This window comes from Perognathus longimembris, chromosome 20, assembly GCF_023159225.1.
Source record: "Perognathus longimembris pacificus isolate PPM17 chromosome 20, ASM2315922v1, whole genome shotgun sequence".
In the NCBI taxonomy this organism is placed as follows: domain Eukaryota; kingdom Metazoa; phylum Chordata; class Mammalia; order Rodentia; family Heteromyidae; genus Perognathus; species Perognathus longimembris.
In genome coordinates, this window is record NC_063180.1 from 25,725,134 (window position 1) to 25,750,104 (window position 24,971).

The 24,971-nt window shown below is 57.6% G+C and overlaps 5 protein-coding genes across 6 annotated transcripts; 2 read left to right on the top strand and 3 right to left on the bottom strand.

Moving 5' to 3' along the window:
- The first annotated feature begins 426 nt into the window (after positions 1 to 426).
- Kmt5c (lysine methyltransferase 5C) lies at positions 427 to 6,219 on the top strand. 2 transcript variants are annotated; one of them, XM_048329534.1, is made up of 9 exons: positions 427 to 518; positions 2,241 to 2,450; positions 2,588 to 2,753; positions 3,064 to 3,173; positions 3,399 to 3,562; positions 3,661 to 3,680; positions 4,519 to 4,655; positions 4,775 to 4,959; positions 5,121 to 6,219. In XM_048329534.1, the coding sequence occupies exons 2-9, from the start codon at positions 2,341 to 2,343 to the stop codon at positions 5,630 to 5,632; spliced, it is 1,404 nt and encodes a 467-aa protein (XP_048185491.1). In that variant the 5' UTR covers positions 427 to 518; positions 2,241 to 2,340; the 3' UTR covers positions 5,633 to 6,219. The 2 variants fall into 2 exon arrangements, with proteins under 2 accessions (XP_048185491.1, XP_048185490.1); XM_048329533.1 differs by lacking the exon at positions 427 to 518 and adding an exon at positions 1,742 to 1,924.
- A 502-nt stretch (positions 6,220 to 6,721) lies between these two features.
- Positions 6,722 to 7,643, bottom strand: LOC125338657 (cytochrome c oxidase subunit 6B2). The gene is made up of 3 exons (XM_048329577.1): positions 7,243 to 7,643; positions 6,879 to 6,979; positions 6,722 to 6,793 (listed from the first exon to the last, which is right to left on the bottom strand). Exons 1-3 carry the CDS (start codon positions 7,352 to 7,354, stop codon positions 6,740 to 6,742), a joined length of 267 nt encoding a protein of 88 aa, XP_048185534.1. The 5' UTR covers positions 7,355 to 7,643; the 3' UTR covers positions 6,722 to 6,739.
- A 332-nt stretch (positions 7,644 to 7,975) lies between these two features.
- On the bottom strand, positions 7,976 to 12,673 carry Garin5b (golgi associated RAB2 interactor family member 5B). Its single transcript, XM_048368997.1, has 9 exons — positions 12,524 to 12,673; positions 12,242 to 12,396; positions 11,861 to 12,155; positions 11,443 to 11,506; positions 11,262 to 11,364; positions 11,116 to 11,168; positions 10,951 to 11,027; positions 9,328 to 10,765; positions 7,976 to 8,088 (listed from the first exon to the last, which is right to left on the bottom strand). Exons 1-9 carry the CDS (start codon positions 12,671 to 12,673, stop codon positions 7,976 to 7,978), a joined length of 2,448 nt encoding a protein of 815 aa, XP_048224954.1.
- A 2,345-nt stretch (positions 12,674 to 15,018) lies between these two features.
- On the bottom strand, positions 15,019 to 17,880 carry Il11 (interleukin 11). Its single transcript, XM_048329605.1, has 4 exons — positions 17,652 to 17,880; positions 17,388 to 17,474; positions 17,126 to 17,287; positions 15,019 to 15,644 (listed from the first exon to the last, which is right to left on the bottom strand). The coding sequence occupies exons 1-4, from the start codon at positions 17,796 to 17,798 to the stop codon at positions 15,474 to 15,476; spliced, it is 567 nt and encodes a 188-aa protein (XP_048185562.1). The 5' UTR covers positions 17,799 to 17,880; the 3' UTR covers positions 15,019 to 15,473.
- Positions 17,881 to 23,414: 5,534 nt separating this feature from the next.
- Tmem190 (transmembrane protein 190) lies at positions 23,415 to 24,490 on the top strand. The gene is made up of 5 exons (XM_048369368.1): positions 23,415 to 23,472; positions 23,563 to 23,598; positions 23,887 to 24,012; positions 24,087 to 24,171; positions 24,255 to 24,490. The coding sequence occupies exons 1-5, from the start codon at positions 23,415 to 23,417 to the stop codon at positions 24,424 to 24,426; spliced, it is 477 nt and encodes a 158-aa protein (XP_048225325.1). The 3' UTR covers positions 24,427 to 24,490.
- Positions 24,491 to 24,971: the final 481 nt, after the last annotated feature.

The window sequence follows — 24,971 nt, forward strand, 5'->3', positions numbered from 1 at the left end:
CCTGAAATCAACCAATCGTATGACTTCTAGGCCGACAGAGCCCGCTCTCTCCCCATTTGGACCTGGATAACCCGACCCTGCCCTAGTATCTCTCGGAGCGACGGCACTTTTAGCCAATGAAAGCGTCGATTAAGTGCCAGTGAGGAGGAGGCGGGACGAGTCTCCATGGTAACGACTAACTGACAGCAGCTTGAGCCACTGGCAAAGTTTACTGGGCTAATTGACAGCGCGGGTGTGGCGGGGTTTTGTTGGAGCGCTGATCGGGGCGGGGTGTGAGGAGGGGGGCAGGGAGAGGAAAAGGAAGACTAAACCAATAGGCGCGGCGCGAGCTCCATAGCAAGCGAAGAGTGGCAGTGGGCTTAGCCAATAAGGGACTATGGCGGCCGTGAGGGAGCGGGACCTCGAGGCTGGGGGGAGCCGGTGCGACCCGGTCTGGCCAAGAGCTGGAGGAGGCAGTGGGTGGTGCTGGTGGCGGCAGCGGCGTGGGCGCCCTGGAGGAGGAGGAGGAGGAGGAGCGGGTGAGGGGCGGCGCAGGGTCGGTCTCTGAGCCCCATCTCGGCCCCCGCCCGGGCTGTCCCCCAACCCTTCCTCGCGCCCGGGGGACCCAAGTCTCGGGCCCCCCGGGCTTCTTGGCTCCACGACCCCTTCCTGTACGGTCTCCCTGAACCCTCGGCGCCTTTCCCTGACCTCCCAACCAGGTGACTCCTTGCTCCCCCGGGCCGGCTCCGATCCCTCCGACCTCCTGTGCGCCACGAGGACCTTTCTCTGCACCTCAAGCTTTCCCCTGACCACCCCCTCCCTTAGCCCCCGGGCCTCCCTCCCCCGCACCCCAGTGTCCTCCCTGACTCCTCTCTTTAGTTCTTAGGATTTTCGCCGACCCCTCCTAGCCCCCGGACTTCCCCTCCAGCACCCCAGGCTCTTCCCTGACCCCTTTCTTAGTCGCCAGGATTTCCCCTGACCCTAGGCTTTACTCCTCACCTCTAGGCCTTTCCCTAACCCTTCTCTTGGCCCCTCAGACCCCCTTTCCCCGTGCCTCAGGGTCCTCCCTGACCCACTTACTCACCTTCTAGATCTTTTTATTATTTTTTTTATTTTTGTCTCTTTTTTTTCTTTCACCTTCTAGATCTTTAGATATCTCGTAGGCCCCATTTTTCCCTCCGTGGACTTTTAAGCCCCCGGCTTTTCCTGTCACCTCTTCCCTTTTCTCCCTAGACCCCCAAGCTCTTCCCAAAGTTCTCTCCTGAGATTACACAAGGTTTCCTCCGACCTTGTTCTGGATCCTCCTGCTCTAACCTGTTTTCCCTGGCCTGGATTCTCCCTCAGCCCTTCCTGAAATCCTCCCTGCCCCAGGCTTCTCTTTGTAGTTCTCCTCCATTGCACTCTGCCTGGCTCTGTTTTGTCTTTACCCGCATGCGGCTCCAGGCTTCCTCGAACTCTCCTGCTGTGCTTTGGCTGTCCTTTGGCTTGCCTCCAGCCTTCCCGTATCTTCCATATCTCTCTTCCAGCAGCTCTAGCTTCTCCTGATGTCTCTACTGCTCCCCCTCCTTGCCGAGCCCCATCTACCCCTCTCCCAGGGCACAGGTGGGCCCCGAGACTCCCATGTACAGGGTTAGGGTTTTCCCCTGGCGTTAAGATTTACTTTGTTTTTCTTTTCTTTTTTTTTTTTTACTTTGTTTTTCTTAATGCCCTTTTTTTCTTCCCTCCCCCCCCCCTTTTTTTGACCTGTTCTGTCTCTCTCCAGTCCCCCCTCCAGCTTTTGTCCTCAGTCACACACACACACCTTGGAGAGGGAGCAGGTGCTGGATCCCTCCTTCAGTCCCCTTACCCTCTCCTGGGCCACCTGAGGCCCCTGACCACTTCAAAGGGTGGCTAGGGATGGGAGGAGAGCAACCAAGCTGTCAGGAAGTGCAGCCTGATTTCCTAGGTGAGTGCTAAACCTTTGGGGTTATCCCAGACTGCCAATTAACCCACTTTCCCTGGGCCCCCGGGGGGAGGGGGGCATTGCCTCCACACTTGGCAGCAGTGCAGTGGCACAGTACCAGGGCCCTGAAGGTGGTCGCGTACTGAGGAGGTTGTGTGTTGAATTGGCATATGCCCTGCCAGAGAAGGGACTGGCGTGTTGAGTCCTCACCACACTGCCTTTCCGGTGGGGTTTCTACTGCCAGAAGTACTTGTTGCAATGTCATCCTCACACAGAACCCTGAAAGTGAGCCTTGTCCTTCTCTGGTTCTGTGCTACAGATGAGCAGACTGAAGGGCCTTCCTGCATCCCTCACAGACTCTGAGTGGCACAGGGCACGGCCTTGCTCTGTGCTGGAGGCAGCATGGTCTTCCGAGCACCATGGGCCCCGACAGAGTGACAGCCCGGGAACTGTGTGAGAATGATGACTTGGCTACCAGCCTGGTCCTTGACCCCTACCTTGGCTTCTGTACTCATAAGATGAACATCAGGTGAGGTGGCCTGGGACGAGGGCATACCCAGAACCCTCCCCTTGCACTCTAGTGCCCCTCAGCCTGTCCTGCAGCTACAGCTGGGGTTGGGACTGGGCTGGGAAGGCCCAGGTCCCCTAGCATGCTCTCTCCCCCAGTCCCATGCCCCCCCTGCGGCGCCAACACCACCTTCGCGCAGCACTGGAAGCTTTCCTGAGGCGGCGGGACCTGGAGGCTGCATACCAGGCCCTGACACTGGGAGGCTGGAAGGCCCACTACTTCCAGAGCCGGGGCCCACGGCAGGAGGCTGCCCTCAAAACTCATGTGAGGGAACCCCTCCCCTGTTGCACCTGTGCCCACCCCGCCTGACCCTGAGAGAAACCGTCCCCTGACTGTCTAGCCCCTGAGACAACTGAAGCTGCTTCCAGAATCCTAGGTGGGTGGGTGGGGGATGTTCTGAGATGAAGTTCAACCTCCTCCTTTGACAGATGAGGCCATTGAGGCTCTTAGAAGAGATAATGAGGTCTTAGATCGCAGCCAGTGGCAGAGCAGGCCTAGCCCCAGAAAGTGGGCCCTCCACTGCTGGCTCTGCCTACCTCCTCAGACACCTCCTCCCCCATTCCTCACCCCGCAGGTGTTTCGCTACCTCCGCGCCTTCCTGCCTGAAAGCGGCTTTGCCATCTTGCCCTGTACCCGCTACTCCATGGAGACCAATGGGGCCAAGATTGTATCCACCCGTGCTTGGTAAGAGGGGTGGTTGAGAGAGGAGATGGAGGTTCCTGTGGAGATGATGGGGTCCAAAGGAGTGGGGAGTGGGAGAACACAGGGATCTGATGGATTTGAGCCAGGGGGACACAGTGCCTGGCATGGCCACCCTGGAACCTGCAGGGCTTTGGGTGCGAGGCCCTTGTCTCCAGCAGGATCAGGAGACTGTGAACACCCAGGGCCCATAGCCTGGCCTCTTGACAGGAAGAAGAATGAGAAACTGGAGCTGCTGGTGGGCTGTGTGGCTGAGCTGCGGGAGGCCGACGAGGGGCTGCTGAGGTCCGGTGAGAATGACTTCAGCATTATGTACTCCACCCGGAAGCGGAACACACAGCTGTGGCTTGGCCCAGCTGCCTTCATCAACCATGGTGAGCTCTGGTGGGGAGGTGCTGGGGTAGAAGGTGACGGGGCTGCCCTCACTTGCTTACCAGCCTCTCTTCTCTCTCCTACACCTGGCCGGCTCCAGATTGCAATCCCAACTGCAAGGTGAGACCTACAGCCTGGGAGGAGTGAGCACATGGAAACTGAGGGCAGGGGGTGTTTCTGGTGAGAATTAAAGTTCAAAGCCAACCTGGGAAGGAAAGTCCATGAGACTCTTTTTTTTTTTTTTTTGCCAGTCCTGGGCCTTGGACTCAGGGCCTGAGCACTGTCCCTGGCTTCTTCCCGCTCAAGGCTAGCACTCTGCCACTTGAGCCACAGCGCCGCTTCTGGCCATTTTCTGTATATGTGGTGCTGGGGAATTGAACCTAGGGCCTCGTGTATCCGAGGCAGGCACTCTTGCCACTAGGCTATATCCCCAGCCCCTCCATGAGACTCTTATCTCTGGTTAACCAACAGAAAACTGGAAATAGAGCTGTGGCTTAAAGTGGTAGAGCACTAGGCTTGAGCAAAAAAAAAAAATCTCAGAGAAAGTGCCTAGGCCCTGAGATCAAGCCCTAGTACACATGTGTTTGTAGGCCCACTGGGCTGCAGAGTGGACAGATCTCAGGGAAAGGGCATTGCCCTGGGGAGCCTATGGCCTCCAGGAGAGGCAGGAGAGAACTTAGCCACAGGCTGCCCACCAAGGCAGAGTGCAGTTGGAAGCAGTGGTTGCTGCTGCCCGTGTGCCGCTGGTGGTTAGGGTCAACGTGTCCTGCAGGGTGGAGCACACTGCCGAGCAGGTGGATCCTGAGAAGGACAGGCCCTGGGCAAGGCAGCTACCCCTGAATGCTGCTGTGCTGAAGCTGTGGCCTGACTCCTTAGAGGACCTTGGGGCCAGGATGCATGGCCAAGCCTGGGAGCAAGTCAGGCCCTGGCCCAGGGTTCTGAGTGGGCTTGCCCCCAGTTTGTGCCCACAGATGGGAACTCAGCCTGCGTCAAGGTGCTCCGTGACATTGAACCGGGGGATGAGGTGACTTGCTTCTATGGCGAGGGTTTCTTTGGAGAGAAGAATGAACACTGTGAATGCTACACCTGTGAGAGGTGGGCATGGCCAGGGCAGGCAGGGTTTGGGTAGGCCAGCCCCCCTACTCCCTCCGCCCGAGGCTTGGCGGTCAGTCCCTCTGGCCCTGGGCATCCAACCCAGCCTCTCTGGTCCCCAGGAGGGGTGAAGGAGCATTCCAGCTGCAGCCCCGGGATCCTGAGCTGCCTCCACAGCCCCTGGACAAGTACGAGCTCCGGGAGACCAAGCAGCGGCTGCAGCAGGGCCAAGACAGTGGTCAGCAGAGGCAGCTGAGCCTACAGGCCTGTACCCACCTGTCCCTGCTGCACCGAGACCCCTTCTGCGGTAAGCAAGTGCTTCTGAGGACCCTGCCCCTTCTCTAGCCTTTGCCTGGCTGCTCTTCTCAGAAGCATGGTTCAGAACTGGGCCTTCTTCCAAAGGAGGATGGGCGTGGGCCCTACTGAGCCAACCTCTCTCTCCTCTTTTCCTCTTCCAAACCCCCACAGCGGCCTGCCAGCCCCTACGCCTGTCACCTGGAAGCTCCCACCTGGACAGTTTGCCTCTCTGGCTACAGTGGCTGCCCCAGCCCCAGCCCCAGCCCCGAGCACGCCCCCGGAAGCGCCGGCACCCCCGGCCCCTCCCAGCCCCAGAGTCCCCTGTCCTTCAAACTGCCCATGTCTCCCTGCACCAATGGGGAGGCTGTGGCCCCCACTGTCGCCTGCAGGCTGAAGCCACAGTGGCCCTGGGCCGGCTGCCTTGTACCCACTGGGTTTCCCAGGAGGACTGGCGTTGGGCCCGGCTCTATGGGCTGCCCTATGTGGTGCGTGTCAGTCTTCACCGCCTGGACCCAGCCCCACCAGCTGCCCCTGTCCCTCTCAGGACCCTTGACCCTAGCCCCATTCCTGTCCCCATCACCAAGCAGGCCCTGGCCTTTGCACCTTTTGCCCCCCACAAGCGCCTGCGCCTGGTGGTCAGCCATGGTTCCATCAACCTGGACATCAACAGTGATGAGCCATGATGGGCTGGGCAAGAAGCCCCAGGCTGCCAGGGTCTGTCTCCTAGACCCTGCCTATAGGGAGCCCTGGGACCAATACAGCTAGTCTCCAGAACAGCTCTCCAATTGGTAGGGGATTGGTTAAGGACCCCAGAGATGGAGTCCCTTATCCTTTGTGACTATTGACCCCTGAGCCAACCCAGCAAGGAGCTCTGGCCATTTGGTATGCCCCACCCCCATCTCAGGATCCCAGGAGCCAACAGTCTGCCTCTTCCTCCCCAGGGAGCCAAGCCATAAAGGGGTGGGGCCACCCCTTGGCATCTCCCCAGGAGCCCAGGCCTCAGGAGATAAAGCTGCCCCACAGCAGGGAACAAATTTGCTTTTAGCTTTGCAACTGTCTGGAAAGAGGTGGGGGAAAATGGAAAAGGGGGCATACCCTCACCCCTTGTGGTCTCAGGGAGGCCAGGTGCAACCTCTTCTTTCTCTTGGTGCTATCCCTGGTGCTACTGGGGTGGGGGGGGGGGCTCCCTCCCTACACCTGGATGGGGGTATGTTGGAGATTGGAAGCACTTGAACTTTTTATTAAATCCTTGTTATAAGCAGTGCCTCTTAAGTATTTTGTTTGGGTTTATGTTTTAGGGGATGTTAGAAAGTGAGACATTATCCTAGTTAAGGAGGGAGTGGTAGCATTGGCCTTGGCCCTGACTTCCCTCGTTCATGGAGCAGACCTCTATGATCAGAAGCAGCAATATTAAGATAGGATAAAGGAACAAGAACTGGGAGGGCCCAACTCCCACCCCCATGAATTACTGGCTAGGCATTAGGACACATTAGCAGTGAGCCAACATGGTGGTGCTCACCTGTTATCCTAACTGGGAGGTGAGAGAGGATTGTGTGTAGGAGGCCTGCCAAGCAAAGGGCAGTGAATTCTGTCTCAAAAAAGAGGGTTGAGGGCATAGCTCAAGTGATAGACCACTTGCCTACCATGTCCAGTGTTGGGTAAGAGGCAAAGGGGAGCAAAAAGGAGCATTAGCAGCCACATAACTTTATTTCTGGATTAGAGACTGCAAAACCAAGTTCGGTCGGGTCTCTGGGACAAGACCTGTTTCACTAGGGGTCGATGCCTCACGCTCAGATTTTACCCGGGAAGGTCCCCTCCTTGATCTGCTCGTTCCAACGCTGCACCTGGGGAAGGCAGGAAGCAGGGCGCAGCCTCAGCCCCAGCCCCAGCCGGCCACCCTCAACATCGGGTGCCCCTCTGCGGGCTCACCCAGCTAGTGGGGCACAGCGAGCGGTACACGCGGAAGTAGTATTCGCAGGGCTGCGTGTTCTTTCCCCGACGGTTCATGTTCTTCAAACAACGGTGGTAATCTGCCGGCGGGCGTGAGGGCGGGGTCACGGTTGAAGCCACGCCCCTCCCTGCACACCTTCCATTCAGGCCCGGCTTCTCCAGGCCACGCCCCTCACGGCAGGTACCCCCTTCCCCAGCGGGTCCGCTTCGATTCCCGTCCCCAGGCCCCACTGCGCCTGGTCCCCACCCCAACGGTCCTGGGGCTCTCCAGGTGGGCTTCTGCCTCCTGTCTCCCCACGTCCCCTAGCCCGACACCCCTCAAACCTGGCTCCCTAGGTCGCACCTAGGAAGTTCTGGTAGCAGTTACGGGTCTGGTTCTGGTTGGGGAAGCGCGGGTCAAAGGGTGGGGTTGTCCACTTCTCCTTTTGGGGCATCTGGGCTTCCACATCTAACATCCACGGCCGAGGGTCCTGTGGGGCGGAATGGGGGGCTTCGTGGGACCTAAGGGGCGCCCGTTGCTCCTGAGCCCACCGTACGCCCTGCTCGTCCGGCCCTTACCAGGCTGTCGTTCACCTATCACGGGGTCAGCTGGGGCGGTGGTGGCAGGCGTGGCCTCTCGGTCCGAGTGGGGGCGGGGCCTCCCACAGGGACCCTCGGGCTGAATTGGCCGAGACCTCAGGAGCCCCGGGCCAATGGGAGCCGCCGGGTGGATTGTGGGGCGGGGTGCCCACGGAAATCCCTCTGTGCCCAGCGGTCAGACCCCTGGAGACACGTACAGGCAGGCGCGCACACCCACCCAGGTACCAAGGCGTGACTCTGGCTGAGTCTCAGGCGTTTAATCTCCTGGAAATCTGGGCTTTCGCCTGGGGTTCTCCCCGTCCCCCTCCCCCCTATATAAACGTATAGGTAGCTCTGGTCTCTACCCGAGAGGGAGCATTCCCCTGTCCAGCCTTTCAGTAAGTACTCTTGCTTTTTACAGTAGGGGGCCCAGCACCCTGGGGCCTGAGGAGGAAGGGGTGTGGGTGGACGTGGTCCTAGTTAGGAGATCTCCACCAGTGCCGAGGTCAGTGCCAGGTCTAAGGCAGGTCTCCGGGGTCCTTGGGGATACCTGGCCCTGCTGGGCTCCTCCGGACATTTTTGCTGACTGAGGACAGTGGCAACCTTCTATTTAAAGTGTTGGAGATGCTTGCTGTAGGGAAAGAAAGGGAGGTGGCCTTGGGAGTCCACAGGAACACAGGTTCCCACACCCATGGAAGGCACACGGAACACACTTTGACATTCATACTCTTCTACAACCAGCACCCCTATCTAGTTCCAGAACATTCTCATCACCCTGAAGAGAAACCACCAGAGTGCTAGCAGTCATTCCTTATTTTCCCATCTCTGGTCCCTGAAAACCACCAATCCACTGTGTGTGTGTGTGTGTGTGTGTGTGTGTGTGTGTGTGTGTGTGTACGTGTGTATGTGTGTGTACCATGCCAGTACGTGGGTTTGAACTCAGAGTCTGGGTGCCGTCCCTTAGTTCTTTTGCTTAAGGTTTGCATTCTACTTCTTGAGCCCTAAGCTTCACTTCTAGGGTTTTTGTTGTTGTTTTGCTAGTTAATTGGAGATAAAAATCTCACAGCCTTTTCCTGCTTAGGCTGCCTTTGAGACTGGATCCTCAGATCTCTGCCTCCTGAGTAGCTGGGATTGCAGGTATGAGCCACTGGTGTCCAGCTCTCCTTCAGGTGTTTGTTTTGTTTTTGTTGCCAGTCCTGGGGCTTGGACTCAGGGCCTGAGCACTGTCCCTGGCTTCTTTTTGCTCAGAGGCTAGCACTTTTGAGCCACAACGCCACTTCCGGCTTTTTTCTATATATGTGGTGCTGGGGAATTGAACCCAGGGCTTCATGTATACGAGGCAAGCACTTTACCATTAGGCCATATTCCCAGCCCCGCTCCTTTAGGTCTTTACACAAATGACCCAGCCTCCACAAAGGGATCCATGCTGTGCGTTGTAAACTACTTAGCAGCATGCCCATTCTCTTAGCCACTGTATGCCAGTAGCAGATCTCACTACTGACACCTTCACTATTGGATGCTGTGGCTCTAGTGCCTAGAGCAGTGCCTGGCCCAGTCACACACATGAACTAGGGCTTTAGAGTTAGCTGAGTGTTTCAGGGTGTGCTTAGCATGTTTGAGGCCTTGTGGTTAATCACCAGCAGACCCCCAAAGATGAGAGAGACAGAGAAAGAACATATGGTGGTTGGAATTGGACCTAAACATTGGCTGTTAAGCCCCAAGTACCTGGCTGAAGGATGTCGGAGACCCGGCTTTTCCTTTTTCTTCTCTGGGGGTGCCCTGGCCAAGGGTTCAACCCTGGAGGTGGAGGGTTCTTGTGGCAGGTCCTCCCACCGGGAGGCAGGCAGAGGGATGGAAGCTCCAAACGTACTGACTACCTGTGTGTTGTCAGATACAGGCGGGTTGCTGGCTGGCCCTCTGGAAGGTCCCACTGGGTCCCTGAGTGGCTGGCTGTCCTCCCACTGGGAGTTCTCCTCCCATGTGGGAGACTGGTCCTCAGCCACCACTGACGACTCCACCAGAGACAGCTGGCTGGGACCAAAGGGCCGGTCAGCTGCAGGCATAGGGAACTTCTGGGAGTCCATTGAGAGCCAGGAGGACAGTGTGACTTTGGCTGGCTTCGGGTGCTCCTCTTTGGAGCTGGCTGTGATGATCAGCTTGGCGAGGGTAATCCCCTCCATAGAGAAGGGCCTACTGTGCTCCTGGAGGGGTCCCTTGAAGACCACCTCCTGGGTCTTGACCCATCTCTGTCTCTGCTCCACCTCCTTGGACCTCAGGTGGGGCAGGTCCAGCAACACCTCCTCCTTCATCTTGTGGACCATGTTCTCCAGCTTCTGCCTGCCTTCCAGGTTGTCCAGGGCCAACTCCCGCGTCTTGCTAATCAGGAGCTCCTTGGACTCCTTTTTGGCTGTGGCGTGGGGCAACTCCAGGGACTTTGTGGTGGTCCTCGCCTCCACCACCTTCGTCCCCTGGTCACCCCAAATCACCACTTGTTCAGGTTTCCCTTTAGACTGGCCTTTCTCCAGCTTGTTGCCTGTGGGAACGACTGCTGGCAGTGCCTCCACACCTGCAGGGGCCTGGTCCTGTGGTGGAGGTGAGTCTGGAGCTTTCTGTGATGGGGCAGAGTGGACCAGAGGTTTCTTCTTGGGGGCAGGTGATGACAGGGGCTTCTGGGGCATAGCAGGGGCATGTGGCACCTTCTGAGGTAGTGGTTGGGCTTTCTGGGGCATAGCAGGGGCATGTGGCACCTTCTGAGGTAGTGGTGGGGCCTTCTGGGGCAGGGCAGGGGCAGCAGAGGCCTTTGAAGAGGGGTATACTAGGGCTGGGGTTTTCTGGGGAACAACTGATCCAGGTGGGGCCTTCTGGGGTGGCCCAGCTACAGCCGGGGCCTTCTGGAATGGAGCGTGAGGGGGCAGGGCCTTCTTGGATGACTGGGGCACAACCACCACCTTGTGGGGCTGCTCCTTGGTGAAGGGAGCCCCAGAGGCCGATGGAGCCTTCTTGGTGGGTGGAGGTCCCTGGCACTGAGTGTCTTTAGGTGTAGCCTTTTTGCTAAATCTGAGGGGAGGGGAGTGGGGTGGAAATATACGGAGGGCAGGAGAGTGGGGATAATGGCCTAGGGAAGAGGAGGTCAGAGTGCTGGACTCAGGGTCCAAGAGGTCTTCAAAGTCCTGATGCCAGAGGAGCATGTCCAGTTGGTCACAGGAGTCCATGAGGGGAAGGTCAGGCCTCTTGCTGGAGATACAGTGTAGAGGGTTCTCAATCAAGCCTCCTGGGCCTGGGGCTCCCTCTGAGTCAGATATGCAAGCCTGTGGACAGAGGGCCGGGACATAGTCAACCCAGCCTCCCTCCATTTCAGTGGTACAGGCCCAGCCAGGTCTTCTCAAACCCATGGCCCAGGCCCCAGCCTCCTCCCTCAGACCCAGGAGTCCAGACCTCAGACCTCTAGGCTCCCCAGAAGCCTAGCAAGCAGCCTTCCCAGTGCATAACTGGCCTTCAAGGAAGACTGTGACTGGTTGATGGTATTGGAAATGATGCTGAAGATGGTGCGGATGGTGATACTGGTCTTGTCTGTGTGGGAGACATCAGCCTGAGTCCTTTGTGAAAAGGGTCAGAGCCACCACAGGTCCACACATAGCAGAGGAAGAGAGTTTCTTACCCGGAAGTTGGATCCGGGTGATATTCCTGTCGGATCTGGCCTCTGGGTATGACCTGTTGGAGCAATGTGGCCATGCAGCATTGGTGACACCTGCCCAGAGCCCTTGTCCCTCCTTGTCCCACTCAGGCCGAAACTCCTTTGCTCACTGCTTTCCCGTGGCTTTCTTCCTTGTGTCAGCATGCGCCAGCCTCGGCCATACAGCAGGCATGGAGTCCCCCACAGCCTGGGACTTGAAGTTGCGCTTGAGGGTTGGACAGGGACGGGGAGGGAATGAGCAGAAGAGGGGCATCTGGGGCCCCCACCCCCCGGGCTTGCCAGGTTGGCTCACCTTGGCCTTCTTTTGCTTCTGAGCAGCTGACATCTTATAAGGAAAGGTGGGCACACACACCTCCTCTGAAAAGAGAGGTGGAGAGAAGTGAAGGGGTATGATGGGCTCAGAGCTCACATGTTGAGCTCCTGTACCTGAAGGGAAGGGTTCAGAGCCCAGGTATTGGGGTCCTGCCCCCCCCACCCCAGGGAAGGGATCTTATGTGCAAAGAAAGGAGGCCATGCCTGGCAGGAGCCAGAATCTTCTCACCTGTAGCGTCCCGTTGGCATTGCACCTGTGCACAGGGAAGAAGCGGTCAAGAGGGGCCACACTGGCCAACTTGGCCCAGACCCCAGCCCTCCTTCCTCAGACCCCTCCCCACTCCCAGGCCAAAGGAGTCCAGGGCCCCAGCTCCTTTCCCTGCATGATCTAGAGTGCGACCTCCCCCTGAGATCTGTGGTGTTGGGGTCCCACCTGCAGGCGCCAGGTGGAGGCAGGTGCTGTGTCCAGGGGATGATCCAAGGATGGAATGTATGGGGTCCTGGGGGCCCAGGTGGTAGCCGGCTCCCGAAGTAGGTTGATGAGGTAGATCCAGCGGTCGAACAGGAAGCCTGCCTCATGGTCAGGGGCGTCCAGCTCCAGGTAATAGTAGCGGCCGGTGACCAGGCGCAGCTTCAGGCGCCAGCTGTGCATGTCATGGACGTAGAGGTGGACGAGGTTCAGCGGGATCACCCTGGGAGGCAGGAGACGGCAGGCTGGGGCTGGCGGCGGAGGGCAGGTGAGAAGGGGGGACCCTAGGGTACGGGGGTGGGGAAGCACCTGGACAGCAGCAGGCTGGAGCGGTCCTGGCCCTCTGGGGGCCGGGCAATCAGCAGGGTGTCGGGGAGCACCAGGCCAGGCAGGGAGGCCGCCACACCCATGGTCAGTTTGTTGGCTCTGTGGTGCAGGAACACGGGGCCCCCGCTATTTGTCACCTGGGTGGCCAGGGAGCAGGGCTGGGACCAATCCTTTCTCAGACATGCCTCCAGCCCCACCCTCAGCCCACCATCCCGGTACCACCCCCCATACTACCCAGCCCCCAGGGCACAGGGAGCCGGGGACCTGGACAAAGTTACTCTCGAACATGGGCAGTGGGCGGAGGGGTAGGTACTCTCCCCTCTGCAGGGTCTTCTGCAGCTCGCCCTGGATGGGGACCCATTTCAGTTGGGGCTGGGCAGGCTGTGTGCGCCGGATGTTCCACAGGCGGTTCATGATGGCTGCAGGAGTGGGGTGGGGGGGAATTCAGGGACCCAGGACCTGGGTGTGTCCCCAACTCCCACCCCTGCCCACTGGCCGTGGGCCCTTGAGCCTCACAGGTACCGGAGCTCAGCAGTCACAGAGGGGAGCTTTCCCTGGGCAGGAGATTTGGCCAGCCGTGGCCATGGCCCTGCAGGAAGCAGCACTGAGTGGTGGGAGGAGCCTTTGTTAGGGGCTTTGTGACCTCACTGGACACCCGGGGACCTTTCCTGGGAACTTCCCAGGGGCTTCATTCTCTGACATGGCATGAAGTCTTGAGGGACAGGCGAATCAGAACCCTATACCCAGAGCGGGCACCTCATCCCCAAACTCATGACAACACGACCCCCTCTTAGGGGGGAGGGCTCTGTCTATAACTGGATTATTAACCAAAGGATTGGAATCAGTTGCATCTCTTCTGCTGGGCCCCTCTGTAGGCTCAGGATAAGACTTAAACGCCTGCCAAGCCTCAGTTTCCCCATGGGAATGGGCCTTGAACATTGAACCGTAAAGAAATGGACACCATCGGCCAGGCAGGGTGGATTCCATGCCTGTAATCCCAGCACACAGGACGCAGAGTAGCTTAAGAAAACCAAGAGTTTAACCGGTGCTGGGGTCTCACACCTGTAATCCTAACTATTCAGGAGGCTGACATCTGAGGATCGCAGTTCACAGCCAGCCTGGGCAGGAGTCTGCAAGACACTTATCTCCAAGTAACCACCAGAAAACCTGAAGTTGGTGCTGTGGCTCAAGTGGTACAGTGCTAGCGTTGAGCTGAAGAGCTCAGAGACAGTACCTAAGCTCAGAGTTCAAGGCCCATGACAAAAAAAAAAAAAAGAAGAAGAAGAAAACCAAAAGCTGGGGATGTAGCTCAGTGATGGGCTCTTGCCTGGTTTGTACAAGTCACCAGGTTTCATCCCTAGTACCTCACTTGGAGTAAAAAGAAGAGGGACATCATCTTTGGAACTAGTGTGAGTGGAGCAGAACCTCAGTTCCCTCTCTTGCTAGCAATGTGACATGCCCTCCCATCTGAGCCTCAACTGTGAAACAGTATTTGAAGATTCAGGGAAATTGTTATGGCCCAGAGCAAGGATTCAAGTAATGCAGGGGGGGTCAGGATAGAGGGGGCTGCTCCCTTTGAGGCCTTTTTAAATTTTTTCTTGGGGCTGGAAATGTGGCTTAGTGGTAGAGTACTTGCCTAGCATGTATGAAGCCCTGGTTTTGATTCCTCAGACCACATAAACAGAAAAAGCCAGAAGTAGCACTGTGGCTCTAGTGGTAGAGCGCCAGCTTTGAGTACCAAGAGGCTCAGGGACAGTGCCCAGGCCCTGAGTTTTAGCCCCAGGACAGGCAATAAATAAAAATTTTCTTGTTGGAAATAGGAAGCTGATTTTTGGACATTCTAAAAATAGTATTTATTATTTTTAAATGTGTCACACAAAATACAGTCATGGTAAAAATTCTGGAAAAAATACAGAGAAACACAAACAATGAAAGCCCATCTCAATCCCACCCTGAGACAGTCGCTGGCAATGTTCCACTGTGTGTATAAAAAAAATCCCCACAGTTGGAGAGAAACAAGCCCAGGACTGCACAGTGATAGAGGCCATCTTTGGTCTTCTCTCTGAAGTGTCTATCTAAGACCAGTGGTGGTCTGTCCTGTGGCCTTACCCTGCCATAGTTAACAATTGTCCCCCATGGGTAGATGTTAGCTTCTTCCAATTTGCCATCCTAGACACTGTCAAAACAAACCACCTGGAGTTACAAAGCTACCAATCATGGGATGACCTTCTGAAACCTTCCATTAATATTTATCAGGGAGGCTGGAATGTGGCTTAGTGGTAGAGGGTATGCTTAGCATGCATGAAGCCCTGGGTTCAATTCCTCAGTATCACATAAATCAAAAAGGCCAGAAGTCGAGCTGTGGCTCAAGTGGTAGAGTGCTAGCCTTGAGCAAAAGAAGCTCAGGGACAGTGCTTAGGTTCTGAGTTCAACGACTGCAAAAATAAAAAAGAAACCCAGAAGCAAAAAAATATATCTATAGATATATATGTATATATACATACATATAAATACATACATATGCATATATACAGATAGATAGATAGATAGATAGATAGATAGATAGATAGATAGATAGATAGATCAGGGGTCTCTGACATGCTGGGCACCAAGTGAGGTGCAGGTCTGGCCTCTACAGTGTTCTCTGACCCAGTAGCCAGGCTCCTCTCTCTTTCCCTGCCCACTAAGGATCTCTGCCTCCCTTTACCCCAGAAACCCCAGCACCCAGGCCCCACGCTTTCAGAGAAATCACATCTAAGTGGATGACACAGAACAAATATAATCCCTTTTCTCTGTCTCACAAAGGTCTCACACTCACATTTTTTTTGTACAAAAACCCAGGCTTTCTTGTACCCTCCCTCCCCTTCCTAATATAAAAAGTAATTGTTTAATAAATAATAAATGAGCCTGCCCTGGCCCAGAGGGAAAGGAGCCAGGAAGTCTCAATGGAAAGATCCAAGAATCCAGGATCCTGGTTCCTTCCTCCTCCAGTACCCAGGAGTCTACCTGGCGTTCCCCCCCACCCCTGTAAATAAATAAGTATAAATAAGGCACAGGTGTCCTCTTGCCCAGGTCTCCTGGAGGGACTCTATATCTAACTAGGTGGGAGGCATGGGGGGAGGGCAATATGCCCTGATTGCCACACACCCCCAGTGCTGAAATAAATAAATAAATAAGATCTGGCATTGCAGGACAATGGTGGCTTTGGGTCAAGTCACAGCCGGGTCTTCAGCAGCAGCAGGCCCCGTACAGCCCAGTCCAGAGTCAGATGCAGCCCTCCGAGGATGGCATGGGCTGCTCTGATGCTTCCCCACGGTGAGGCAGGGGGCCCCAGAGGGGCTAGAGGCTGGTCTGGAAGTGCCTGGGGCAAGGCCAGGTGGGACACCTGTTAGAGGAGGAAAAGAGGTTTAGTAAAAGGCAGGGTTGGGGCTGGGAATATGGCCTAGTGGCAAGAGTGCTTGCCTTCTATACATGAAGCCCTGGGTTAGATTCCCTAGCACCACACATACAGAAAATGGCCAGAAGTGGCCAGAAGTGGCTCAAGTGGCAGAGTGCTAGCCTTGAGCAAAAAGAAGCCAGGGACAGTGCTTAGGCCCTGAGTCCAAGCCCCAAGACTGGCCAAAAAATTAAAAATATATATATACTATTATATATGTATATATACATATAATATATTTTAACATATATACATATATATGTACATACATATATACATATATATATATATGAGATATCTGAGGATCACAGTTCAAAGCCAGCCTGGGCAGGAAAGTCCATGAATCTTTCATCACCCAACCACCAAACCACCAAAAAACCAGAAGTGGCGCTGTGTCTCAAGTGGTAAAGCACTAGCCTTGAGCAAAAAAAGCTCAGGGACAGTGCCCAGGCCCTGAGTTCAAGCCTCAGTACCAACACACACGCACACACACAAATTGAAGCTCAAGTCCAAAGGTTGTCATCCTACAGCCTGGCTTCTAGGGCCAAATTTTGGGGCTAAGGTGAGGCTGCTGAGATGGGTACTTGCTAGGTGCAGCTGAGACCCCCCCCCCCAGGGTGGTTGGGGCTAGAATCTTAAAGCTAGGTGCCTAGGAACAATGTCTAGGGCCTGTGGGCTCCAGTCTGGGGTCAGGCTCAGGATCCCAAAGTTAGTCTTAGACTTAGCTAATGTTTCTGGGACCAAGCCCAGGCTTTATGGGTCTTGGAGCTTGGAGTTGGAACTTGACATCTGAGATCTCTGAAGTCAAGTGCAGGAACCCAAGCTTAAAGCCTTTGGGTCTCCAGGGTCTTGGGTCTGGAATTTTGGAAGTCAGGGTATCAGGATCTGCAGGGCTTCCAATCAGGAGCTCATGTTTCAGAGTTTGTTTGTTTCTGTAAAAATAAGACACTAGGACCTAAAGATTGGTTGCTGGGGCTTATTGATGGTTTGAGACTTCGGGGTTCTTGGGATCTAGCTGGATCAGATCTTGGTTCTTGGGGTGGAGATTAGGGCTATGGCTGTGAGGTGTGAGGGCCTCTGGGTCCTCAGGGTGTGTGTGTGTGTGTGTGTGTGTGTGTGTGTGTGTGTGTGTGTGTAGCTGTGATCTCATGATCTCAGGAATGGAATTGGGTCATTTCAGGGAAGGATCTCCTGGTCTAGGGGCTTGAGGGCTGGCATATTGGAGACAGTCTCCTCTGACTGTGAGGTTGCAGGGTCTCCCGGAGCCGGTGGAGTGTCTGGGCAGGATTCTGGGACTTGGGTGTGTCAGGCTCAGAGCTCAGGTGTGGGGGCTGGCTTCCAGAACTAGACTAGGGCCCGTGGTGGTGTCAGAATTCAGCCTCAGGCCCTGGCTGTGTGGATGGATATAAGGCTTTGGAGCCAGGGCGTACCAAGAGCTGCAGCCGCCGCAGAAGCAGGTCCAGCCGTGTCTGCAGGGCTCCCAGCTCGGGCTCCAGGGTCCTCAGGGAAGGGCCACCTGCCCTGCGTAGCCACTGCACATGCCGAAGGTAGGACAGCAGGTCCACTCGAAGCCTCATCAGCACCCCTGGCAACTGGGGACCACCATCGGGCATTAGGGTGCACCTGGTTCATTCCCTCAGCCCTCCCACACGTCCCACTTCGTGTGGCCCCGGTCCTTCCCCCATTCCCTACCTGCAGGGCTCCCAGGGCCCCGGCACTCATAGCCAAGGTGGGAAGAGAATCCAGGCTGTGGTCTCCATCCGCTGGGAACTTGTCTCTCTGGTGGGAGAGCAGCTGTGAGGGGACTGTATCTCCATCCCACCCACTCAGGCCCCGGTGCCTCCCTCTCCCTGTCTGCCACCCTAGGCACCTAGAGCCCTCCAGTAGCCTTAAAGATCCCAGGAGACTCTCCTCTCCACCCATCTTCCCGGGCCAGGGCCCACCTCCGTCTCCTACCAGTTGTGCTGCCAGCTGCCGGGTGTCTGCCAGGAGCGAGCGGGTTAAGAGGACAGCACTGTCCACCTCTGCTCGGGGGTCGGCCGGGGCTCGAGGAGAGCCAGAAGGTGGCCCAGGGCCAACAACTCTGTCTGGCCAGAGGCTCATCACCACCAGGACCAGGCGGCAAACACCTAGGGGCAGAAGGACAGAGAGCTCAGGCTGGACCCTGGGCTTGAGGTGGGAGGCTGGGGTCGGGACCCTTGGGTCTGAGGGAGGAAGCTGGGGCCCGGGACCCCTGGGTCAAGGAGGAGGCTGGGGTCTGGATCCTCGGGTCTCGGGGAGGAGGCTGGGATCTGGATCCCCGGGTCTGAGGAGGAGGCTGGAGGGTGGGGCGCCCGGGGCAGGTCCAGAGCCCGGGCGGGCTTCTCTCCCTCCCAGCCTCTGGCTGCCCCGCCCGTCGGAGCAGACGCGGCCCGGGGCGGGTAGACGGGCCGGGCGTCTCCCGTCCGCCCCCGGACGCCGGAATCTGGGCCCCGGGGCGGGGCGCGGGGGGGAGGCACAGGCCAGAACCTGCCCCCCTCCCCGGCCCCGTGAGCCCGCGCCGGCCTGGGAGCCTCGAGGACCCGACGCCGGCCGGGGGCCCAGCCCGGCGGGAAGCCGCGCACCTGGGCCGGAGGAGCCGCGGCGCGGGGCCCGGGGCGGCCGCCCATCCCCCGCCGCCCCGCCCACCGGCCGTCCAGCCAATCAGTGCCCCCGGTGCCCGCCGCCCGGGGCACACCCCCGACCCGCCCCCTGGTCCCCGGCCGTCCCGGGTTGGTCCTCGGCCGGCCCGCACGTCTGTCCTCCGCCCGTAGCATCCGTCGGGCTCCCGGCCCGCCGTCCGCATCCCTTTGCTCTGCGCTTTGGGTTGAGACGTGCTCTCATCTAGGGCGCTGCCTCAGTTTCCCTCTCTGAGCCGGAGTCCGTGGTCTCCTCCGACCCCGGAGCCGCGCTGACTCCGCGGGTCCCCCGCCTCCTTGGGATCACCTGCCAGCACCTGTCCTCCAGCCCCACCTGGCCTGTCCCCAGTCCTTGGGGCGCCCTTCTGTCTCCCTGCCCATCTCCCAGCCCCTTGCTCTCTCTCTGCAAATCCTTTTTCCCTCCTTTTCTGACTCCTCTCTGTCCCCACTCTGTCTCCCCCTCCCCCACCCCTCCCTCTCCTCCTGACCCCCATCCCATGAACTGGAACCAACTTACAGTTCATGTCCCCACAGGCCAGGGGTTCCCCCGAGCAGGGGGCAGGGAGTTGGGGGCCTTTAACCCTTCCCTGTCCACTGCCAGGGGAGCCCCGTAGGTCAGCTGGGCCTTGGCCTGGGGAGGGGAGGCATGTGCCTGCGAGCAGCCAGGGCCGAGGCAGTGAGGGAGTGTGCACGCCTGGGGGGTTATATAGGGGGCTGGGACAGGCGGGCGGGGGGCAGGCGGCAGGGGAGGGCAGCCTGACACATCCTGACTCACCCTCCCTCCTGCCTTTTCCATTCAGACAAGCCGGCTGCAGAGCCGGGCTCAGGCTGCCTTGCTCAGAGGAGGGCACGGAAGGAAAAGTTGGAAAAGTTGAAAAGTGAAGGGGGGGGGGTGGTCGGAGAGGGGCTGGTGAGGTCATTGGCGTCCCCTCCCTTCACCTCCACCGGGTTGGGGCAGACATGTGGCTGGTGAGCTGGGGCCCAGCTGTGGGTGGGGGGTCTGGCTGGACCAGAATGGCAAGAGGAGAGGTAATCCTCCAGCTGGGGAGATGCAAGCTGAGGGTCAGAGTGAGGAGAAGGGAGGTAGAGGCAGGGACCCAGACTCCTCAGGATGATGGGAATGCTGCCATCCACACAGGGAGACTGAGGCAGAGGCAGGGACACAGATAGATAGATGGAAGTTGAGGAAAGCTGAGGGGCTAAACAGAGACTAGTGAGCCCCAAAGATGGAAGACAGAGCTGAATGTGATCTGTGAGATGATATCACAGGGAGCTTTCTCTGGGGAGAACCTGAGAACCCAAATGAGAAGGGCGACAGGGACATGAAGGGAGGCTCCTAGGCAGAGGAGGCAGGCTGCAGAACACACCAAGCAAATGGAGAGGACTGAGAGATGGAAGACACCTATTGCTGAGGCTGCTAAAATAGCAGGGACTCAGCAGAGGGGACAAAGAGGGATGGGTACAGGTAGAACCCAGAAGCCAGTGAACCAGGCATTGAGACTTATATCTGCAATCTTATAATGTGAAAGGCTGAGGCAGGAAAATCATGAGCCTGCACTGCCATTGCATAGTGAGATCTCATCTCAAAACCCTTTCCCCAGGGCTGGCAATGTGGCTTAGTGGTAGAGTGCTTGCCTAGCATGCATGAAGCCCAGTACCACATAAACAGAAAAGGCCAGAAGTGGAGCTGTAGTTCAAGTGGTAGAGTGCTAGCCCTGAGCAGAAGGGCAGGGACAGCAATCCAGGTTCTGAGTTCAAGCCCAACAACTGACAAAACAAATAGCAACAACAACAAAAAAATGGTCCTCCCAAAAAACCAACACCAACCCAAACCAGCATCAACCAAATGTGAGAGAGGACCAGAAACTGGGACCAGAGAGAAGAGGGATCAGGACATGCCACTGAGGCAAGATTTAGGCCTGTGACATGACCTCTTTGGGTCTGTTTCTGTAAAATAGGGAAATCCAGGTGCTCCCTCCGCCCCCATGTGCTACAGGTTAGAGCTCCAGGTAACACACAAAGGACCACCGCTTTTCTCACAGTCACACTTTATTATTTATCCAGGTTCACAGATGTAGCCACTGGAGAGGGGGGAAACATAGGGATGGTGAAGGGGTGAAACAGGGAGATTGGACCACCCTCACCCCCAAGGCCAGTGCCAGGATGCTAGAGACCTGCCCACAGACACACCAAGCCTCATCCCTGTGAGCCTTGTCCCCGGGACATGGATGGGGTGGGGGTGGGGGAGATGAGGCAGGATTGATCCCAGGGAGGCCATGGGACTCACAAAGGAAGCCCAGTCTTGAGGCTGCTGAGCTGGCTGGCACAGGTTGGAATGTTAGCCGGAGGCTTCCCCTTCCTTATCAACCTCTGGGGTTGAAGGAGCATGACTGCTGGAGTCCTCCAGGAGAGAGGGTCAGCTAGAGTCAGGACACAGCTGAGCAAGCAAAGATTCCGAGTTCAAACCCCAGTGCTGCCAGAAAACAAAACACCAGCACTGCCCCCAGATAAAGTTCTATCCGCTTCACACATGAGGATGGTCACTATAAAAAATTCCATTAATAAAAGGGGGGGGGGGCTGTGGCTCAGGTTCAGGCAAGTGCAGGGCCATGAGTTCAAAGTTCATTTCTGTCAAAGGGGGAGAAGAAAAAGAAGAAACCCAAGGAGGGAGGTGAGGTCAGAGGCCCACCATGGTGGGACATGACCTCATCGTTCAGGTGAGCACTCCTCTCCCCCCCTTTCTTGGTCTGTCACAGCCATCCCTTCCAGGGCCCCCAGAGGCCCTCCCCGGTGTGGACTCCCGCTGGGACCCAGGCCTCCAGCCACTGGGTCAGAGGGGCCTGTTTCCGGCTGAGTCAGCGTGGGGGGCCTGAGGCTGCGTCATGAGGGGAGAGCTGACGTAGCTCCCCCAGACCGGTGGTGGGGCCAGCCAAGGTGACTCAGGCCACCAGCCTGGGGGATGGACTGGACAGAGGGGATGCAGACCGGGCTGTGGCCAGCCTGGGAGCAATACCAGCATGTGGAGTGCCAGCCCCTTAACCCAGCACTCACCCCCTACCCTCAGACCCCAGCCTCCTCTCTCAAACCCAGCCAGATTTCCATACTCTTCCCTCAGACCTGGGGGTTCAGGCCCTCTTCCCTCAGACCCAGGGATCCAGGCCCTAGCCCTCCTCCCTCAGACCAGTGGGTCCAGAGGCCAGTCCTCTTTCCTTGTACCTAGAGTTCCATACCCAGACCCTAGCCTCTTTTCTCACATCCAGGAGTCTAGACTCCAGCTTCTTTCAGACACATGGGTCTAGACCCCATTCTTCCCTTAGACCCAGGGGTCCAGACATAAGACCTCTTCCTTCAGATCCAGGAGTTCAAGTTCTAAACTATTTTCAGGTCCCTTCCTTCTATGTTCTGGAGAGACAGATGCTGACCTGCCAGTTTCAGGTCCTGCCAGGCTCTCACCCTGGGGTTTGGGGTGGGACTTCATCCCCTCACTACCAGGTGCCACTCGGTGGCTGAGATCCAGTCCACAGGCCGAGGCTCCTGGGGCTCCCCCCAGGTGGGTTGTGGGCACCACTGCTGGGGAGATGAGACACAAGTGAGGCAGGAATCCCATGAGATGGCAGAGACAGAGACAGACCACAAAGACCCAGAATGAGAAGACCGATGCAGAAAAGGATGCTAGGGAGGCAGAAATGGGGGTTCTGGAAGACAACCGGGGCTTGCCTCGGGGGGACCTGGCCGGTGCGTTGGCCCCTGGGTGAGGTGGCAAATGGCTGGGTGTGATGTCAGCAAGACCCAGGCTGTGTGTGTCCGTCTGTCTGTCCCTGGGGGGTCCTGTCTGGCCTCTGGGGGGTGACGGGGAAGATCGGCCACAAAGGCAGCCCAAACCTGTCATTAGCGGTGAGGGCCTTGCCGGTGGCCCCCCCCAGCCTCAGTCCATGGTCCTGGCCCAAGCTGCCCCGCCCCCACCCCCTCCTCGATCCCTGAGGAATCCAGGGAATTGGGAAGTGGGTCCAGATGGTGTGGACACAGGAAATGCTCGGCAGCTGCCTGCACTCAGCCTCACGCCCTCTGACCCCCACCCCGGGCCCCCTGCCAAGCCCCCTCCAACCTGTGTCATCTCTGACGGAGGAGTCGAGTCGGCACCCTCTCCATGTTTACAGGAGCCTGGGTGTGAGAGGGAGTCAGACTCACTAGTGTTGGCCTTAGACCCAGGGGTCCAGACCCCAGCCCTCCTCCCTCAGACCCAGGGCTCCAGCCACCAGCAGACCTTGGGGTCCAGACCCTCACCTAGCCTCCCTCAGACTTGTGGGGGAGGGTATTCCAGGTCAAAGCCTGGCTGCCCTTGGGAATGGGGAGTAATGGCTTCGCCCAACCCCATCTGGTTTGCTGTCTTTTCCCAGAAGCCTGGGCCCTCCACACTCATTGGGAAAACGCAACCCAATGCAAAACAACTGGAAATACTCTAGCTTGTCTCCCCCTTCTTAATTGAATGTCTGGGATCCAGACCCCCTCCCCTAAGCTCCCACTGTCCCATCCTCCAGCTCCTCACCTCCTGGTTGCTGGGGGAACCACCTTCCCTAACAATGGGGCTCAGTGAGACCCCATATGTCCTGGGGGGCCCCTCCCTCTGGTTGCTAAGGGGAAAGACTCCCTAGCAATGAAGTCCCCCAAGACTTTGCCACCAGAGGTGGGCCTCTGCAGGCAGCAAGTTAGGAAGGAAAGGCTCTTGGAGGAAGTCTCCCGAGCTCTCTGGTCTGGCTGGCTCTGAGGTGATGGGGAAGGGGGTGGGGGGAAACACTCCAGTCCCAGGCCCTTTCCTGGCCCCTCTGTCCCACCTCATGTCCCAAGGACCCTCTATAGCCAAGGCCCCATGTCCTGCCACCTCCTAGTCTGGATGTGAGCAGGCTGGAGGAGCTTCCCTCCAAACCAGAAGCTGGGAGGTCACCCCCTAGCAACAGAACTCAGAACCCTAGGGTTGGGGCTCTAGGGCGGGGCCCAGCTGTTGCTGGGGTGATGTCCTTCACGGCCTCTCTCCACAGAGGCCCCAGGGGTCTGGGGAGGCAGCATGGTGGGCTCTGGGATCCCAGCGTTGGGCCTTCTTCTGCTGCTGCAGGGCTCAGTAGGTGAGGGGACTGCTACAGACATTGGGGGGCTGGGGAGGGCACCCCCTTGGCTTCCAGACAGCCCCCAACACCACCTCTTGTCTCCCACAGATGCGAATGGAATCCAAGGATTCTTCTATCCATGGAGTGAGCAGGAACTGAAATCCTGGATTCTCCAGGAAGGGGGAGCCCAGATTAGACTTGGGGTTTTAAGAGGATGAAGAGTCCGAGTCCTCCTGGATCTTTAGATCTGAGGGAGGAGGTTGGGGTCTGGACTCCTGGACCTGAGGGAGGATAGTCTGGGCCTGAATTCCTGGGTGAGGCCAGGGTCTGGACCTCTGGGCCCTACATGGAGGAGCTTTGGAGCCAGGCCTTGGGTGTCTGCAGCCTGTAGGGCCTGGCCTGTAACAAAGCCTCCACTCTGGTGGCCCCCAGGCTGTGAGGGAGATGTGTGGGACCGGGAGAGCTGTGGGGGCCAGGCAGCCATTGAGAACCCCAACCTCTGCCTGCGTCTGCGGTGCTGCTACCGAGATGGTGTCTGCTACCACCAGCGGCCGGACGGTGAGTGGCGGGATGCTGGGTCTCAGTGTGATGGGGCCAGCCCTGGGAGCCTTCAACCACCTTCCTCTGTGCAGAGAATATGCGTCGGAAGCACATGTGGGCCCTGGGCTGGACCTGTGGCGGTCTGCTCTTCCTCATCTGCAGCATCTGTTTGTTCTGGTGAGCAGGCTGGGGGCCGGGCAGCACCTGTCCTGGCGGGGCCCTGGTGGCCGGGCCTGGCTGAGCCTGTCCCCCTTTACCAGGTGGGCCCGGCGGAAGGACATGCTGCACCTCCCGAAGTTTCTGAAGGGCAGATGCCGCCTGTCACGGCCGGGGTCACTGCTGTGCAAGAAGACATCGAGGAATCCCACGGAGGGTGGGGATGCCTCTGCAGGGGAAGGGACAGGGTGTGAGGACACAGGGGATGAAGACTAGGGGGATTCCCTGGGGGAGCCCCTCAATACAGATATGGAATACAGATGTGTCTCTCTCCATTTTGGGCAGTTCCCTTGAACTCAGGCCTTGTGTTTGGCAGGCCCTTCCACTTAAGCCATGCCCCCAGCCTTTTGCTTTCACTTTTCAGGTTGAGATCTTATTTATTTTTTGCCCAGGCCTGACTTGATCTGTCTTCCTTCTCATCAATCCCTCACACCTGAAAAGACAGGCATGCACCACAACCAGTTTTTTGTTGTTGTTAAAATAGGGAAGAGGAGGTCTTTCTGTCCTGGCTGGCCTTGAACTGTGATCTTCCTGATTTTTGCCACTTGGAACAGCTGGGATTACATGTATAGCCCACTGTGCCTGGCCTCGATGTGCATCTCTTTGCTGAGAGCCTTGGGGAGCAGGCAGCTCAGGATGCACGAGGTATAGTATGTAGCCTGCATGGTGACCCTGGCTGTGGCCAGGTGAGGCAGGGAGGCCTGGAATGAGACACCTCTGATGAGGGGAGCTGGGTTGGGGTATCCCGGCCAAGGGGTGGG

Coding starts and splice junctions, on each gene's coding strand:
- Kmt5c (XM_048329534.1), top strand. CDS start 2,341: ATGGGCCCCGACAGAGTGACAGCCCGGGAACTGTGTGAGAATGATGAC. Junction 3,563..3,660: donor AGCTGCCTTCATCAACCATG/GTGAGCTCTGGT, acceptor GGCCGGCTCCAG/ATTGCAATCCCAACTGCAAG. Junction 4,656..4,774: donor GAATGCTACACCTGTGAGAG/GTGGGCATGGCC, acceptor TCTGGTCCCCAG/GAGGGGTGAAGGAGCATTCC.
- LOC125338657 (XM_048329577.1), bottom strand. CDS start 7,354: ATGTTAGATGTGGAAGCCCAGATGCCCCAAAAGGAGAAGTGGACAACC. Junction 6,980..7,242: donor CTGCTACCAGAACTTCCTAG/GTGCGACCTAGG, acceptor GCCCGCCGGCAG/ATTACCACCGTTGTTTGAAG. Junction 6,794..6,878: donor CGCTGTGCCCCACTAGCTGG/GTGAGCCCGCAG, acceptor TGCCTTCCCCAG/GTGCAGCGTTGGAACGAGCA.
- Garin5b (XM_048368997.1), bottom strand. CDS start 12,673: ATGAACCGCCTGTGGAACATCCGGCGCACACAGCCTGCCCAGCCCCAA. Junction 12,156..12,241: donor TCCAGCCTGCTGCTGTCCAG/GTGCTTCCCCAC, acceptor CCTGCCTCCCAG/GGTGATCCCGCTGAACCTCG. Junction 11,365..11,442: donor GAAGCAAAAGAAGGCCAAGG/TGAGCCAACCTG, acceptor GTCCCTGTCCAA/CCCTCAAGCGCAACTTCAAG.
- Il11 (XM_048329605.1), bottom strand. CDS start 17,798: ATGAGCCTCTGGCCAGACAGAGTTGTTGGCCCTGGGCCACCTTCTGGC. Junction 17,288..17,387: donor GGGCCCTGGGAGCCCTGCAG/GTAGGGAATGGG, acceptor GGTGGTCCCCAG/TTGCCAGGGGTGCTGATGAG. Junction 15,645..17,125: donor TGCGGCGGCTGCAGCTCTTG/GTACGCCCTGGC, acceptor CTCCTCTAACAG/GTGTCCCACCTGGCCTTGCC.
- Tmem190 (XM_048369368.1), top strand. CDS start 23,415: ATGGTGGGCTCTGGGATCCCAGCGTTGGGCCTTCTTCTGCTGCTGCAG. Junction 23,599..23,886: donor AGGATTCTTCTATCCATGGA/GTGAGCAGGAAC, acceptor GGTGGCCCCCAG/GCTGTGAGGGAGATGTGTGG. Junction 24,172..24,254: donor TGCAGCATCTGTTTGTTCTG/GTGAGCAGGCTG, acceptor CCCCTTTACCAG/GTGGGCCCGGCGGAAGGACA.